General features: G+C 38.8%; 1 protein-coding gene across 16 annotated transcripts in view; it reads left to right on the top strand.

Moving 5' to 3' along the window:
* The window catches only part of eya1 (EYA transcriptional coactivator and phosphatase 1), a 116,838-nt gene that overhangs the window by 79,165 nt on the left and 18,952 nt on the right, over positions 1–18,721 (top strand). For 14 of the 16 annotated variants that reach the window (XM_015353774.2, XM_015353781.2, XM_015353783.2 and 11 more), the window contains 5 exons: positions 614–751; positions 4,746–4,828; positions 5,186–5,372; positions 13,763–13,905; positions 14,851–14,934. In XM_015353774.2, coding sequence (XP_015209260.1) covers positions 614–751; positions 4,746–4,828; positions 5,186–5,372; positions 13,763–13,905; positions 14,851–14,934 — 635 coding nt within the window. The remainder of the gene's footprint in view (positions 1–613; positions 752–4,745; positions 4,829–5,185; positions 5,373–13,762; positions 13,906–14,850; positions 14,935–18,721) is intronic. The other 2 variants (XM_069191563.1, XM_069191565.1) reach the window with 1 other exon arrangement.

The raw sequence follows: 18,721 nt of genomic DNA, 5'->3' as shown, positions 1-18,721 counted from the left end.
CACACATTTATAAATCCAAAATATTTTTGTAAATGTGAAGATTTTTACAAGTGATATGGGGTCTGGTACAAAAGAGGACTTTTTGGACATATAAGTGATATTTTTCTGGCGTTTCTGAGCCATTTATTTGTGGTCAAACAGATTCTTGTACATTCAAGCACAGTTCTATATAAATCCATTAACCTCCTTAGCGGTAACTCTGAGTCCATCTTGAGGTGGTAATCCTGTCCAAAAAGAGGTAATCTGAGCAGTTTGGGCTGCACGTATTCAGAGCCTCTGTCAGCGGTAAACCTGTTTTTTTTTTCAGTTCACATTAGAATAATGTAAAAAATGTACTGCTGCCTAACAGCAAAGCGTCATTCACACCAAACCGCTAAGGAGATTAATGGAAAAGTTGCGACTGCGTGTCGAGTGTCAAGCTAAACTTTCTTCTAGTCAGCAGTTTTCCAGAGGCTGGACCTTTGATTTTTAGAAGCCGCAAATTTTATTATAGACATTTGGGCTATACTGTACATGTGACGTGTGATATGTAAATGTGACAATTTGTTTTGTTCTTCTAAAGAAAGGCTGTAAATATCAAGCAATACAGATCTGGTGTCACTAACTGATTTAGGTACATTGTGGGCAGGCATCAAGACAGAAGGCGGACTGACTCAAACACAGTCTCCTGGACAGACAGGATTTTTGAGCTATGGTTCCAGCTTCACAACGCCTCAGACAGGACAGGCTCCCTACAGCTACCAGATGCAAGGTCAGAATTAATCCTCTCTGCAGCACATGGGAAAACAGAAATACGTTCATGTTACGTTTTGCTCCCAAAGCCACTGTCGGCGACAGCCAAGACCCACCTACCCAACAGTTAGGAATGAGCAAATGCTAATAAATCTGTAGGTATGTGCAGAGATTGGTATTTGTTTTCATTCATCCAGTGATAATGAAATACGACCAGTTTGTTTCATTATATTCTATAGAACACAATATCATTTACTGCATCAAAAAGCAGGCATTATTATAAATCCTGTATCAGTTTTATAAGCATAACTGTATGTTATTTCATTCTTGAACAGGAATGATCCGTCATGGCAGTTTATTTTATGTGTGTAAAGCATCTCATACTTTTTAGAGCTGTTTTTTTTTTTCAGTTTTGTGGTTATTAATGTACCTCTGGTGTGAGTGTTAATGTACTGGTGCTGCTCATGCAGTTCTCAATGTTTATCCGGTTTGCTGACAATAATGGGTGACGCCCCAAAAGCTTGTTAAATATCTTTCTGAACATCTAGTGGAGCTGCTCTCAGTATTTAATGTGTAGTGAAAAGCAGATGTTCATTAAACGTCATTATCATTGTTCTGTGCTTCATACAAGCTGCTTCAATAGATTTTAATTGCCTCCAGTGTAATACAAATGAGAAACTGGAAATCCCCAGGCTAGAATGGTTTAAGTAATGGTGACACTGTTATGTGTGCATGTGTCTCCAGTGTGCTGCTTTTTGGTGGTATCATTACTCTCAAAGACAGTCGCTGCTTTTAATGCTGTAGTCTGAATTCCTCACATCACAATTAACATGTTAAAACAGATGACCATCAGTGAATTAACCAGACCAGATAATGCATCCATTATGTAGCTTTTCCAGTGTATTGATTTGGCCTCTTCTAAGAGCACCAGAAAGATATGGCACAAGGCAGAGTCACAGAACCACAGCAGGTCTTGCACCACCTGATACTTTCCCAGTTTGAAGCACAGCAATTATTGCCAATCTGTTCCCAGCTGCCAAAAGGAAATACAATTAGATTAATGTTTTTACACTTTACTTACATGCTTGATGATATGGGGCTTTGGTGGGGTGCTATACTAATGTTATAGAAATGTACTTTAGAGCTCGACAGAGCTGTTTTGTTAAGAGTAGCTTGAGTAATGTTTTTCACATGTTAATGCTGTGCAAAAGAATTCAAGAGCTGGGAATTTACAGACTTTTCACCAAGCTTCCATGTACATTGTACTTACCAAGGTATTAATGTCCTGTTTTTTACAAATGCAATGTCAAGATTTTTTTAGTAAGGATAAATAAAATCAGATACTTTAAAGTGTTCATTAACTAAATGAGTATAAGCCACAGTTTGTAGCTTTTAAGAAACAATACAGAAAACAACATGTACTGAACATTGATTTTGAGAGATATTTACTAAAAATAAATTATTTGTTTCATATTAATCAAAACTATTATCATATATTTTCATGACATACACATTTAATTTTTATATATATAAAAGAAGAATTACCAATTTTGTTTTAAGTTATCTGTGCTTTTCTTCACTGTGGATACTTTAAGTTGAAAGCATTTGAAAAAAGTAGTAGTTTAGCTCTTCCAATGAAAATAATTGGGTTTGCTCATGCTTTGCAATGACAGCAAATAAGAGGCCAAGATCTGACTTTTAAAAAGCCCATCTGGACTTCATAGGATACTCCCATAAGAGTTATACTAACTTCTGTCACAAATATTGTGCACTGATGATAGACATAGCCCATGGCAAGGAGACTGATCAAGCAAAGCAAATGGGGTCCCAATTGGAAAGCCATAAGGCAGGCTAGTGTCTTGCCTTCAGTGTACAAACTGAACTAAAAAAAATAAAGACTGCCCCTGGGAACTGCAAACTGCCCACAGCAGGGGTTCATTCTTCAAATGCTGGCAGAGGTTTCTGCCTTTTATGTGGGTCCTTGTTCACTGCTGAGTGGACCTTTGCCCTCCAAGTTATAGCTTTTATCACTTTTTGAACTGCATATTAGGCTAATTTGTTGTACAAAGAGTGTTTATACTTGTACTAAACCTATTGAAGCTTTAGTGCTCTGGAGTAAGAATTCGCAGTTTGGGGAGCAGAACCTTACAAAAACATTTTTTTTTTTGCACAGCACAACTGCGTAAAATAGAATTCCTTAAATAAATGAAAAAATGTAAGCAGATTTTTTGTTCTTATTTATTGAAACTCTTTAGTTACAGCCACCATACACTGGCTAGCCCACACAGCAGCATATTTTAAAACCTGTTTCGAATTTGTTACGGTCTGGGAGACCTCCCTCACTTGAGAGATAACCAAAGGATGGAAAGCCTTTTGCTCTTTTTGCTCTGAACTGAGGTGGAATTGCACTTTCCTTGAAGTTCAGCAAATAAATCTCCTCTGCGTTTTCGCAACAGCTAGTGATAACAGAAGCAGTGTCAAATTATGAAGTAGATTATGTTTCTCTTGAAAAAATATTTCTGGAACTGGTGCAAAATCGAGACAATTCTAAAGAAGTGTGGCATATACTAGGTGGTGATATCTGATTGAGTAAGAGGATCGAATGTGAAAATATGCGTCTAACAAAAATCTGTTGCATTAAAACAGTTTCCTAAGAATAAATTACTCTTTATTGAAGGTATTTGAGAGACTTAATTCATGCTGTGTTTTGCTCTTTCACAGATTGGGACTTTATTTTGTTTAAAGTCCTTTATCTTTATGTGTTGTTCATGAATTGTTGGAAAAAGTTTGCCACAACCAACTCCCCTCTCATAATTACGCTCCCATACGGGAGACATCGGTGGCATCACTGACATGTCAAGCGGATTTCCAAATGTGTTTAGTGGGATATATGTCTTCAACTAAGTATAATCAAGAAGTATGAATTACATCACGACTTGACATTGATGTAAAACACGCGCACCCATTAATACACATTAGAAAAACAAGTGGAAAAGGACCAAAATACATTAGAGATGTTCCAAGGAAAACAGAGAACATTCAAACAAGGGGAAAAAAAAAGGTTTCTGGTGTGGGGAGGTGTATTAAACCAGTCAGGCAACTTTTGGCAAATGTAAGCGTACAGCTCTCTCAGATGTTCATTGATGTCAGAACACAGGTGGAGAGTAAGGATTTATTAAAAAAGGCAAGGAGTAATTTCAACTGAGTTCACTGCCCTCCAGGCCCATCCTTCGCAGACATTATAATTCATGCCGTGTATATTATTAAGTCATTAGATGGTATCTCAACCTGATTGATTTAATTACCTGAAGGTGCTTCTTCAAGCCATCCCATTCAATGAAAGGCAGACAGACATGCATGTTCGGCGGGGGCAGTATGTCAGGCAGTGAGAGCAGCCCGTGCCTCCTGTTCCCTTGTGCCTTGCATACAACAGCTGGACTGTTCCTCGCACTGAATGCGGAGCTCTGCCTGACCGCATGGGTCCTGCCCCTCACCCACCCCCCACCCATTGAAAAGAACTGGGCTATGACAGCCGTGATGAGATCGCTGATAGGGAAGATCTAAGGTTCAGGAAGGAAAGGAAAGATAAGAGATATGCGAGGCTCTTCCCTTTATGCCAAGTTACAGCGTCAAAGGGAGCTGGCTTTTGTTTCTCATTTGACTCCCTTTTTTTTCTGATATGTGGACAATTCAGTTCCGTTGCATTGATTTTATATATTATTCTGCATTTGCCAACATTGGTGTTATGTTATGTTATGCCATGTTTTTTTTTCTTTTTCTAACTTCATAAGGAATTAGCCGAATCGGTGTGTGTGTCTCAGTTTCTAATTTTATTCAGTTTGCTAGTGAAAAAAGAAAGCTGTAATAATCAGTTTGTTCAGGTATGTATGTAGTGAATGGCACCTCCAGTCTATGTTTGTACATACACATACATACACTGTGGATCACCCTCTAAGTGGAAAATAACTGTGGTGTATTCTAACACACAGCGTGTGTTGTCTATGTTCACACAGGAAGCAGTTTTACAACAACTTCAGGACTTTATGCAGGAAGCAATTCTCTCACAAATTCAACAGGATTCAATAGCTCACAACAGGTACAGTGTTTTTCCATTTTAGTCTTCGTCCCATGCCTTCAGATATGTTTTTACATTTCTAAATGATGTTTTGATTTACCATGTTTTATTTATAACAAAGGTGTTTCATTTCTGCAACAGCGACGTGAAAAAATACTTCGTGTTTGATTAAAAAAATCCTTAAAATGTAACGTAAACATGGATTATTTAAAATTGTGCAGGACATCTGCTGTCATGCATCGAAAAAAAAGGGAAATTCAAAGTGTCCAGATGCAAAATGTAGGAGACATATGTTTGCATTTATGTTTTGGAATCCGTTCTGTAAAGTAGCAACATTTTAACAGGGTAATCTCATGTTACTTTTCTCCTGTGTTGCAGGAGTATCCTTCTTACCCAGGATTCAACCAAGGTCAATATGCACAATATTACAACAGCTCACCGTACACTTCCCCATATATGACAAGTAACAACACCAGCCCCACGACCCCCTCCACCACTGCCACATACCAGCTGCAAGAGCCCCCCACCGGCATCACGAGCCAAGCGGTGACGGACCCCGCTTCAGGTAAGCAGCTCTCTTGCTCTGGTTGTTCGCGGGGGACGTCCCGGGTCTGCTGTAACTTTACTGGAAAACATGTCGATCCTCGGCGAATTACACGGCCCCATCAGGTGTCCTTTTACTGGAGAGGACCCTCATTCCCCCTGATGTCAGGCGAAGGAGAGGAAAAGGGTGGAAGGGGGGGTGACTGATTTGGAAATGATCTTAGCGTAGAGGTCCCGTGTTGTTTTAGCTGGAAAGTGGAGAAAATGTGTTCTGGGTACAGAGAGCATGTGTGTAAGATTAGCAGCTTGTCACTTGACGCAGTGCTGGAGTGCAACTCGGACATACTGGTCAGCAGCCATATCACCCTGTAACTCACCACTGGCAGCCCACTGGAGCTCAGCAGGTGTGAGCCTGGTCAGTACCTGGACGGGAGACCTCCTGGGAAAAAACTAAGGCTGCTGCTGGAAGAGGTGTTAGTGAGGCCAGCAGGGGGTGCTCACCCTACGGTCCATGTGGGTCCTAATGCCCCAGTATAGTGACAGGGACACTATACTGTAAAAAGGCGCCGTCCTTCGGATGAGACATAAAACCGAGGTCCTGACTCTCTGTGGTCATTAAAAATCCCAGGGTGTTTCTCGAAAAGAGTAGGGGTGTCACCCCGGCATCCTGGCCAGATTTCCCATTGGCCCTTACCCATCATGGCCTCCTAATAATCCCCATCTATGAACTGGCTTCATCACTCTGCTCTCCTCCCCACTGAGAGCTGGTGTGTGGGGAGCGTTCTGGTGCACTATGGCTGCCGTCGCATCATCCAGGTGGGGCTGCACATTGGTGGTGGTGGAGGGGATCCCCATTACCTGTAAAGGGCTTTGAGTGGAGTGTCCAGAAAAGCGCTATATAAGTGTAAGGAATTATTATTATTATTATTATTATTATTATTATTATTATTATTATTATTATTATTTACTATAAGTGTGCAGCTTACAGTGACTTCCTTCTTTGACAGCAATGAGTCCACTTACTCTCTCTACAGTTTCTGTCTGTCGTTTTTGGCTGCTGTTTCCGCGCTGCTGGATTTGTATTTAGAGCTGCCAGACCAAAACAAAATTCTGCTAACCTCAGTTATTGCATCAAAACGTCATTTGGTTGCATTTTGCTTGTTTTGAAGAGCAAGTGTCAATGTCTCTGGCTACCCCCCTTTACCAAACAGACAGAAACTTGGGATGTGGCTGTCACTTCTTCTCTTCGAGAGCCATAGGGAGATGGAATCATTTATTTGTAAATCACCCAAAAATACATTTGGATACTCTCTAATTATTATAATAAATTTATGCTTCATTTCAGTACAGCCCGAAATAAAATACAAAGAGGGAGCGCCATAACCAAGGAATACAGTAGTTCTAATGAACGTAGCATTGGCATTCTAATATCTCCATTATTTTTCTATTCATACTCTTAAAATAATTGTCCATCATGGTATTTCAGAATTTGCGTTGCCACTGCCCTTAAAGTTATTTCAGTTTAGGACGGCACAGATTGCTGGAGAGTTCTTTGCTCAAGTGTCAGAGAGTTGAGTCTGTGTGCGATTTGGAGTCTTCAGCATTATCCAAGAACTTCAGTTATTGAACCATCATCTAGAGATGAACAGATGACTTTCCTCCAGAAATGAACTCTGAAATGTTACAGTAGGTGCCTGTATTTTAAGGTTTATTCAGCTTGCTCAAATTGCTGAGTCATTCAGAGTACGATGTCCACTGCCCCTGTGTTAAATGCTTTCCCAGTCTTTTTGCTTTCTCCCGTTAGTTTTCTCTGTTGATCTGCCTGCAAGCACACTAGTTTTATTAAGAGTTTGCTGTAAATTAACCAAAGATGTTCAATGGGTTTGATTCAGGAGACTAAGGAGGCCAGCTGTGAGTGGTGAGGTGAACAGGATGCAATATGCACTCACTGATCTTGGACACAAAGCTTTGTCCGCAGTCAAATCATACCCTAAACTAGATCTTTTTATCATTTCAACTCAACTGTAAAAAAAAACAGGTGGCAGGGTTTTAGTGTGGTGTGTAATGTTGACTTCAGAAACCAGTTACATAGTTTTGAGTGGGATTGTTGACACAGATGTTTGATCTTAACCTGTGATTCTTACTTTTCTTTTAATTTTTGTCTGAATAACTGTTGTGCTTTTCGTTGTTATTTCTACCTCAATACAGTCTTTGCTGCCATATTTTTGGAATTTTAATTCAAGCAAAATTGCAAAAAATAGCAAAGGCAATCCATAGAGACTACTTATGATTTTAGCAGTGATCAACTGTTGCAAAAAATCTGCTTAGAACATTAATATCCAAGTAAAATAAGTTTACGTGTAAAAACTAATGGAACAGATTTAGATAATAAGTTCTTAAATTTTAAACAGTGGCATGGCAGCCAAGGAAAGTGAGATACATACATGGCAGAACTGTAGAAAATACAGCTGAGCACACTGGTTAATATTAAAAGTTGCTGGAGATTAGAAATGAGGACATTTTAAAGCCTTTCTCTCTTTAAATGTGGATGAAAGTATTTGCCAAAATACACACAGCTCCTTATTACAGCCTACAATTTGGAGTATGCAATTGTTATTCAAGCAAACTCAGCACTCCAGCTCTTTGCTAAAAGAGAGAAACTCATGGCTGTTGTCCGTGCTGAGACATGTGCCATTGCTTTTGCGGATGAATCCGTAAGGTGAGCAGTAAAGCTTCAGTGTGAACTGGGAAAGAGAACTAGAACTGGTGACACTGTGGACTTGCAGGTGTCTGCAAGAGAAACCCCCAGCCAGGCCAGGACCAGTTTCACAGACACTGTAGTATCAAGGCAAAGCCAGCAAATTGTACAATCATGGTTTCAGAGCACCAGCTTACAGTTTGGGATTGTCAGTGGAAAAGTCACTCAAGAGCCCCTTACAATAAGCACGTTACTGATCACTGGGGAATTTAGTTGTTTTTACGTGAACATCAATGGCTCCATTTCCAAGAGGATCCATTGACCACTGCCATTCTTATTACAGTTTACTCAGTATCCGAATGCGCAATTTAGTTTCCATATACCCAATATTTTGCATTAGAAGATTTTTTACATTCAAAACACCATTTAAAAACATGAGTTTGGTGAAAGAAATACTTGATAACTGGGATCTACTGTGCAACTGTTACATAGCTTACATAGAAAAATCCATAATACGGAAGTCTTCTATTTGGCTTCACCTATGATAAAAGGTTTTTTAGAGTTCTTTATTAATTTTAATCATTACTAGTAATCAGATAAATTCAACACTGCTTTTTAAAGGATAATAAGCTGGATATATGGGGTCACACAAAAAGTCATAACGTCTTTCATATTGCCAGCAAGTCCTCCTTCCCAGAGCTCTCCAGAGTATGTGTAACGAGGCTACTGCTTGGAGCTGTGGTATGGTCCAGGCCTGGCTCTGAGGATTAAAATACTCATGCACTGCAGGGATGCCAAAAGACCCGTCCTGTTTGGCAGAGCTATAAGCTGCATTCATTACATTCCCCTTCCAGTCAGACATATCTCATCCTTGAGCTGAACCAGCTAACCCTGCCAGAATTCCCTCAGCCTCAGGGTAGCGGGGAGCCACTGTGTGCTGAGCCCTCGCTTGGCATTCGCACAAAGGAGGGGGCTTCGGTCTGTTTCTATGTGCCCAGTGCACTGAGTCCTGCCTTGAGCCCGAAGTAGGAACTCAGCACAGGACGTCTTGGGTGTGCATGCCCTGTCGCTGTTCTAAAAGAGCTTTTCATGTGGGCGGGGGGGGCATTGGTTAGTGTATGATCAATGATACTATTTAAGGAACTTCCTTACAACACAGGTACTTTTTGCAGGTTGAATCGTGTATGTTATAATTATATATAATATATTAATTATATACATTTTAAAATTTTCTATTTAATAAATCTGCTATTCTGTAAATGCCAAGGTGCAAAAGTCCCCTCTTTGTTGAATGTCTCAGTCATTAACAAATAATTAGCTGCGCTGGTAGATAAGTACTTGAAGGACAGATTTATGCGCATTTTCACTTTATGCCAGTGCTGGGTTTGTACAGTAAATTAAGCCTAAGGTATTATTTCCCCCTACCACTTAGGATAATAAGGAATAATATGAGCATCTTTTGCCCGCTGAACAGGGCTCTTCTTCTCCTTCTCTCTCTTTCAAGAGTAGCAAATGTAACTCAGATGTTACCTTGAAAGCATTCCAAAACACCACATAAAACAGCCATAAACTCCAGAGTGCATTACCTTCCCTTTTCATCAGAGCCCTTCTGACTTTACAAACCCCATCTTCATAAGGTGTGAAAGGATGATGTCTTTCATTTCTAAACTCTTTGCAAGTGCCTTTATTTATTTCTAGATCTTGCCAAGAGTTAGTTTCTCAAAGTTCATCGCAAGAGGCATTTTGGCATATTTCATTCCTAAGAATACATGTAGTCATGTGCTATTTGCTATAGAAGTTACTAAATAGCAAATCCAACTGTAATGACTGAGCAAACCATATCAAGAATTTATGTTTTTGGCCAAAGTATATAGACCAGTTATACCTCTTAAAATGTGTTCGGCATTTGAAAAAAGTGTAGTTATTCTTCCAGTGCATATTACATAATTGTTGAATAGTATTTATAGTGTAGCCTAAAGCTTAATGTCATTTCGGTTGATTACTCTTGATTGTATTGCCAGTCTCCTTAGCAAGCTATGGGTTTGTGTTTTTTTTTATCTTTGTTCCAGTCTTTAGTTTCAAATCCTCACACTGCTGTCTTCTTTCATGCCTGCCTTGTTCAGATTATTTTGTGCTAGCACCTTTACTCGTTTCAAGTGATCAGTTTTGGTTTGTTGTAAAAGGGCATGTCTGCATATACACCCTGAAGATGTTTCTTTTAAAATGTCTTACAGAAAACAATGTGTGATGATGTGGGAAGTAAATGGTGGCACATCAGATTCTGACAGCTTTGGCAAAACAGTATTTGGAAAACAGTGACATCATTTTTAGCCAATCCCACTCAGACACAAGGTTAGATCTTATCAAGGAACCAGGCTTTAAACATCTAGCAGCACAACTGGCAACGGCACAGACAGGATTTAATGTCAAAAGTAATATATTATTATTATTTAATCACAAGACCTCAAAGTAATTATTTCTTTTTCTCTATAATTACCAACACTTTTTTTGGCAACCGGAGTATTTTTGTAGCTCTCTCTGATTGGTTGTTTTCTCTCTCTCTCTGTGTAGTGCTAAAGTACCTTTCAGATGTTTAGAACAGTGTACAGACAGGTTTGTGTACACTGTAATCTTGAGACTTACTAAGATCTTATCATTACAGAACACAGCTATAAAATATTACAGATATTGAAGCACTGAATGTGATGGTAGCCTAGTTGGCCCTCAGTAATTAACTTATTTTGGTCAGATTTTGGTTGTGACCCTCAGTGAAAATGCTTAACTGGATGTACTGTATGCTTGGATTCTCAGTTAAAGTGGACCTTTTTCTATGATCATCATGTGTTGAAGCACGGGTCTTAAGTCAAAAATAAGCAAAGGTGCCTAGTTTCAAACCACACTCTTACAGGCATTAACTTCTATTAACTATTAACTTTTATTAACTTCTGATAGCGGAAATACAGTCATCTTCCTGAAAAGACAACAAAGTTGGCTAAAACATTTCATTCTGGCTCAAAACGAATTACTTTATGTACACAAGGGGTGTCAAATGTGTTAAGAACTCTATATGTTTTTTATATACAGCACTGTTGGCTGATGTATTTGTCATAACTTGGGAGTGAAATGGTAAAACAGGTAGTCCCATCTGTGATATTAAAGAAAGACACTGATGTTTTGCTTAATGTTTTGTGTTAATGTTGGGTAAGATAAATTATTCTAGGAAATTTTCTCTTAATTATTGAAGTATCACATGAATGACTAATCCTCAAATGTGAAGCTTCAGGAATCCAAGATAACGTGAGCAATTGGATAAAGAATTGGTTACCTCATACTGGAATGAAATCTAGTTGGGTACCATTGGGAACAGATCTAGGATCGCTGCTCTATCTAATCTGTATCAGTGATCTGGATTCTGGTATAATGAGTAAACTTGTCAGATTCTTCAGTCTGGTCAGTTTTCAGATGCTGCAAAAACAGGTGGTGTTGCAAATATTTAAAAAGCAGTAAGCAATACAAGAGGATAACACAAATAATAATAGGCAGGAGCCTGGCAAATATAATTTAATTTAAATAAGGTAATACACATGTGATGCAAGAAAGATCTAGGGATTTCTGTAGACTTCATTATATTCATGTAAACATCACTTTTCCTAGTTTGTTAATGGTGGGAAGCAAATGGCTGTTACAATTAAATCGAAGGAAGGCATTTCCACAGTATATCTGTTATACCATCCTTGGAATATGGTGTTTGATCAACATACTATAAAAAAGAAGATATTACTGTCGTAGAACACTCACTGTCAATAGAACAGTCGTTCAATTTGACATGCTTTCCGACTAGACCTCGTGTCAAGTCCTGTAGTGTGACAAAGCTTTAAGTGTTGTACTGCTTAGGGCAAGGTAAGTCATTTGTATTGAGAATTAAAAATTGAAACAGAGAGCTACAGTATCTTCCAAAGTTTCTGACAGCTTCCTTAATATTTTGCATGTTGTATTGTATATTAAATGAGCTATCAAGGAGATAAGCAAGGAGATAAAAATGTTTTAATATTATCTAAATCTTCCCTTTACAAACAGAAGTAGCTGAGACGGAAAGTGTGCAAATACTAATATAAAGAGACTGAAAGTCTAAGGCTAATTATCTCTTAACAAGTGCTGCTGATTTCACTTATACAGTATATCAAACCTCAACATATCAAAGGAAACAAGTAAATGACAAGACAAGTCCAAAAGAGAGAAAGCCATTTAGCCCTCTTTATGTGGTTGCTAGCTTAGTAATCCAAGAGTTTTATCTAGCTGATTATTAAAGGCTCCCTTGGGTCAGATTCAATCGTGAGCTAGGAAGGTGGTCCCAGACTCCTACAATCCTCTGTGTAAAGAAGACTTCTGTTTTGTCAATAAAAGTGTATTACGCTTGTCAAATGGATCCGTGTTTTGCATCTGATCTTGAAGAAGTCTCCTGAATGGAATTGCTCAATACCTTGTAGGATTTGAAATACCTGAATCATTTCCCTCTGGTAATCGTCTCTGTTCCAGGGTCAAAAGGAATCATCTCCCTTAATCTGACTGGGAATGGCATTCACTGCAGGCCAGGAATCAGATGAAGAGATGCCTTTGGGAATCTGACATGATAGGGTAGAACCGCAGCTCAAAAACCTTAGTTGAGTCAAGGAAAATGAAAGGAAAAAAATCATAGATTGAGAATGAAATCATGAGGAATGATTAAAAGCAGTTAAGCAGTATCATTCGAAGGCAGTATCATTCCAGTGGCCCTCTCTGAGTTTTTGGCTCCTGGAGGTAGTACTTTAGGGTATGAAAATGGTAAAGAATGTTTGTGAAATTAAGGCCGTATTGCCAAAGGTTTTCCTGATCTTCTTGCTGGACGTGTACATTAAATGTCCACTTACATTCTGTTCTTCAGTGTCATGCAGTACCACCGGGGAGGTTTTGGAATTGATTAATACAGTGACAAGCTCAGGGTATATTCAGGGTATGTGATTGCTAAAAAGGAGGAACATTCTATTGTGAAACGTTTGTAGTCAATTGCTAATATATCGTCCCCTGTTGCATTTTTCTTTGAGAAAGTCAGTATACTTTTGTAGAACTAGTTTATGAGTTTAAGTCACTGGTCATATTGTTTAAGCATTGTGTTGTTTGGATAATTGGGAAGGTGAATGTATTTTCTTTTTTAGCTGTATTAATAATGTTCAGTCTTAGAAGCGAAATATTTCAAGTCTCAGGCAAATCTATTAGGAGCCTCTAATTGAAACAGTTTTTTACTGATGTGTTGAGCAGGTTTTAAGATTGTAGGCGACATGAGTTCAGACAGGGGGCCCAAATAACGATGCCAGTAACTCCATGTATATCAGCTTCATTGCCTAAGAAAACATAGTGATGTCTGTAAAAAAATCCAATGTATTACAGCATATGCACTGTCAGAATCTTATGGTAACATGCAAACTACAGTTTGCAGTTTTTTAATACAAGCTAATTAAATGAATTGCAAGCTCAATATGTGGTACAGGCCAGTACAGTTAACTGCAGAGCATGCTGTCCTAAGGGTATTGTGGATGCATGCAATGCATTAGTGGAGTATCAAGCAAAATGACTGCAGAGCCCAAGGCCCACAGCTGGCCACAATGTAAGAAGATCCTGCCCACCATGTTCGTACGGGAAGGTGAAAGTTCTTTTTTTTTTGTTGTTCTGTTTTTCAGGAGACTACAGTACAATCCACAGTCCATCAACTCCCATTAAAGATTCAGATTCGGATCGATTGCGCCGGGCTTCAGATGGAAAATCACGTGGCCGAGGCAGAAGGAACAATAACCCATCGCCTCCACCGGACTCTGACCTTGAGGTAGGACTGATGGCTCGTGCCTCTCTGTCAGTGGCTGTGGGACTGCTGCAGTGTGGAGTCCAGCTTCTCCCCGGCCCCTCAGGGGAGGGTCACTTTTGAAACATTCCAGTCAACACAGTATCTGACACACAGATTCACATGTTCGCAGACAAGTACTTGGAAATGCAATGCTAAAACCTCCAGGAAACAATGGCTTGTAATGTTCTAGAATTACATTTAGCATTTTGTGAGAATTTGTTTCATTAAGATCCATAGATTCTAACTGTGGAACCATAACACTGGAAGGCAGCAATGTGAGGAACATTTTTTGTAATATAATGAGATCAATAAGTAGTGTGAACGGGTAATGTTCATTTTCATTATTTTTGCTTGCAGCCACTGTTAAGCATCATTGCATTACAGACGTCTTTTACAGAAAAGAGAGAAATCTTTACAGAAATGTTATTTTCATGATTAGGATATTTCGATTTCCCTTACATTAGAAATAAGCTAATGCACGAATCTCTCAGAATGGATAAATTAGAATAATGCGTCAAATAATCTAAATTTAAAATCTCAAAAACTGGGCACATTTGAAATCGTTTATATCATATACTGTATGTCTGATCGATTATATCTGTTAGATATATTAAAAAAGGAAGGACTTAATCTGGAAGCCTAGTAGGTTTTAAGGCTGTTAACCTGTGATGACTGTACACAGTCAGATGAGAATTCTGGTTAATATCTCTAGTTAATTGGTCAGTTTGTATTGATTACTTTAATGCAGAGGGGAAAAGAGAGGGCAGTGTGGAGCAGTGGCTTTGACTTCAAGTCCTCTGGTAGACGACAGAAGCAAATGGACTTGTAGCACAGTGCCACTTAAATATAAACCTTCTTGGTTTATTGACTTAGGTATTACCTTCCAGGGTACAGAGTGCAGTATTGATTTTCTCCCTTGTTTCACAGCGCGTTTTCATATGGGATTTGGATGAAACAATCATCGTTTTCCATTCCTTGCTCACTGGGTCTTACGCCAATAGATATGGCAGGGTAAGTGACATCGGACCCTGGTGGCATGTTTTATCGGTAAACAAAAACATCTCTGAAGGGCTAAAGATTTTATAAGGTGAATGTGGATGTCCAATGAAAATGTCATGGATGCATGAGTAAGTGTAGCCTTAGGTTCAACAGATCTTGGAACACTGGTTCTTTTTCATGGGTGGACTTGAGATAACAAACCCTTTTGTAAGAGTATCTTATGCAGTGTCCTGTTCTAAAGAAAAGGTAATACTGTAGATAATGGTATGTTTTACTACATTTCTGTGGAACACCTACTGCAGAATCATGGCAGATTGGAAATGGTGTGAACAAACTTAAATCAGTCAAGTGCCTGTTAAAATAGGGAAGGCTGTCTAAGCAAAATTAAATAAAACTGTTTATTTGTATCAGATACTTTTCCACTAATTAATGTTTTATCACGTCTATTGTAAGACATGAATCAAAAAGACTTGTCTTTTTATGTGCAGAAAAGCTGTTGAGTTCATTCACACAGTGTCCCTATGTCACCAAGAAGTTGCTCGTATTTATTTGGAGACATACTGTATCTTCATTTTTGGACTGGGCTTTTAAATTCCTTCTGTCATGGCATTTTTTTTATATGTACTTAATTAGTGGGATTAAACATTTATTTTAAAAGACTATAGATTATTACAGGTTAACCTATTTAAAAATTAAACACTTATAACCCATAGGTACATCTGTTTCAAGTTTTGAAAATTGTACATTGTACATAGTCTGTTGAACTATTAATGCTCCATAGTATAAGAAAAATAGTTTCAAGTGTTCTGTCTATAAGCACAAATATTATGTAGAAGACAGAAGAACTCTGTGGGGGTAAACGCAGTGTGGGAGTGTGGCAGTGTTAAGATATAATGGGCATTCAATATGGCTCCTCTTTGTTCTTTAATGAAAAATGTGTGATTGGAGCTCAGTCTTCCCTTGACTTGTGTGCGTTTCGAGGGAGAAAAGAGGTGAGCCCCCTTGTCCCTCTGGTGTTTATTTACTTTTCCTCCATGGGCATGCTGAATCGATAAAGGTGCTGAGGTCTCCAGGGCAGAAGTGTTCTTTTCCCTGGACACAACAGACAAATCTGCTGTCTCAAAAGACAGACTTCAGGCCTTATTTTGGCAAACCACAGCACACAGATTGCCAGGCAGGTTTGTACTGTAGGCTGAAAGTTGGAGGGAAATCAAACATCTTTTTATCCGTTTTTAGCAGTTTCAATGAAAACAAAAAGATTCAAACACTCAGGCACACATATACGCAGCCTGCCTACATTTACTGTGCCTTACTTACAGACAAAAAGTTGGAAAACCGTATTTTTCTGAGCTCTGAAGCCTGAACTATAAATAGAGTTCTATCTGAGAACACTGCTGTGGTTATCAGTTATCCTAATTGGCATCAAGGCAGCTCAGTCCCATAAAGCTGATGGCTGAGGCCAGCTGTGTGGCGATTGGGTTGGAGGAGACGGAGAAAAAAGCTGGCACCCTCTGGATGGGTCTGAAGGCTGGAGGCAGGTGCAGGCGCAGGAATGACAGCAGCAGCCCTGGGCTTTCTGGCCTGGCTGATTTCTGAACTTGCTTAGTGTTTGGTTCAGAAAGAGAGCTCCGGATTCAGACCTCTCAAAGCCACGGATGCACAGATGAGTCAGACGGGGGGATCTTTCTCAGCTTTGTCACAAGATGAAATGCTCGGGTTTTTGGTGCAGAATTCCGAACATCTTGAAGTAGCTAAATTGCCGAAAAAGATCTGGGCTGACAAAGGTTACAGAGAAGGGGCTGATAGAAAAACATGGGACTCTTCCATACCATGCGTGTGAATATTTTTAAATTATTGACATAAAGGGAATTATGTTATAAAAAAGTAATGCACTTAGCCTGTCGCTGAGCTTATGGCTAAAAAAGCAATCCTGATTATTTTTACTGAGGCCTGCAGGTGTTTCTTTTGTTGTTTTTTCCTCTAGGTCAGTTTGGCTCACGTGATTGTTCCTCAGTAAGGTTAATTAAAACAGACATAAAACACCATTGTTCACTCTGCTTAGCAATCAGCAAAAAGCCTGGGTCCTTCTACTGGTGGTTATGTTCTTCATAATCCCTACCTCCCACTAAGGTTCCTACCTGTCTTACCAGTAGTATAGAAAGGACATGTTTCACTGAGCCACAAATCCTTTCAGATAGCCCTGTATTGTCAGGGTTTCTCCTAAGTATGTTATTACAATTCAAACTGATTAGTCCCGTCAGAAACTGAACAAAATGCAAACCCAGTAAAGCACTGGATATTCTACAAGAATTAACTGCACAAATGTTCCCACAGTTCCTTAAATGTGCCTTTTATTAAAGACTTATTCTAGAAATTCAGAATAATTAAGTACAGTATATTTAAGCAAATCCTGCAAAGTATACATTCAACTTTACTTTAATTTGATTACTTAAGGAAGGTCTTTAAGACACCTTTTGGGACCACTTGTTCTCTAAGATGCAATTTAGACATATTGGAATCAAAAGTTGTTGTTTTTTATCTTCGTTTTATTTTGCAGCAAAAGGATTTAAATACTATTCTACCTTTGCATTTCTTTCAGTTAGGCAGTTGTACGAGCCAGTTCCTCTTGTGTAATCCTGAAGTTGTTTGCCTTGATTGAGGCATTTATAAGGTGAAAGTTGACATTGACTGCAGTTCTGCTCAGCTTAAAAGATAAGATGGTTGTGTCCCGCTAACTCACAAGCTATGCTTCATGAAGCATAACTGAGTCCAAAAAGGTGAAAGCAGAATGCACACGCAAGCACAAAGTGTGTACATACTGTATACAGTATATGTAATTCATATTCTGCTGTTCAGTGACTTCCCAGATCAGGCTGGTTTAGATTGGAAATCACATATTGGCATGGGTTCATTAACTATTTAAAACAGGGTTTCACCAAGCTCCCAGTATCAGCTTTCAGACCAGCTTTCTGCTTTACATTTATAGCCAGTATAGCATTTTTATACAAATAAAATGTACTTGTTAATAGAAAAAGCAGTGGAACAATGAAATAACAGTACTGGCAATGGCTTTCCTGTATGTTGTGTTCTCTATTTTTGTTTTGTTTTTTTCTAGGACTTTGTGCTCATAAAGTCTTTTGCCGGACGACCAATGACATTTAAGCCCCTGTCGTGACTGTAACATAATGATTTAAAAATGTGGATTCCAAATATATTAGGGCCCTGATATTCAGAAAACAGAAGTAGGGTCCTAGCTACTGCAATAAGTCAACAGTGCTATGAATCATTGTTTTACGGGATATTTAATGAAACTGATAGAATTGGCTCATCGACATTTTAGCCCGTGGAGCTTCATAACTCAGAAGGGAATAACAAAGTGAGAAAAGAATGCAGTTTTCTGGAGATGTTCTTGACTTTGTTCCTAATGTGTTAGTACTCACAAAGCACTAAAGATCTGTTTGTGCACAGAAAAATGTAACTTTCTTCTGTTGTGTGAAGGGGAGGGCTGCAACACCATTCTTTGAAATTACATTTATTATCCATTTTTTAAGATGCGTAATCTCTCACCTTGCAGAATAAATCAATGATGGACACTTCTCTGCATCATTGTCTGTTTATTTTTAACTTGGGAAGTCTGAATGTGAAAGTAATTGCGATAGGAGTTACTCCCCGAAATTGATGATTTCAGATGGGCCTGGATTATTTAAAAGGGGAAATGTGAAATTAAGTATTTAAGGACAGAAACAGCCTCCATGTGTCTGTGTTGTTTTTTCAATTTCTGTGGTCACATGAGCTCAAA

This window comes from Lepisosteus oculatus, chromosome 6 (genome assembly GCF_040954835.1).
Source record: "Lepisosteus oculatus isolate fLepOcu1 chromosome 6, fLepOcu1.hap2, whole genome shotgun sequence".
In the NCBI taxonomy this organism is placed as follows: domain Eukaryota; kingdom Metazoa; phylum Chordata; class Actinopteri; order Semionotiformes; family Lepisosteidae; genus Lepisosteus; species Lepisosteus oculatus.
This window is presented reverse-complemented; position numbering and strand designations above follow the sequence as displayed.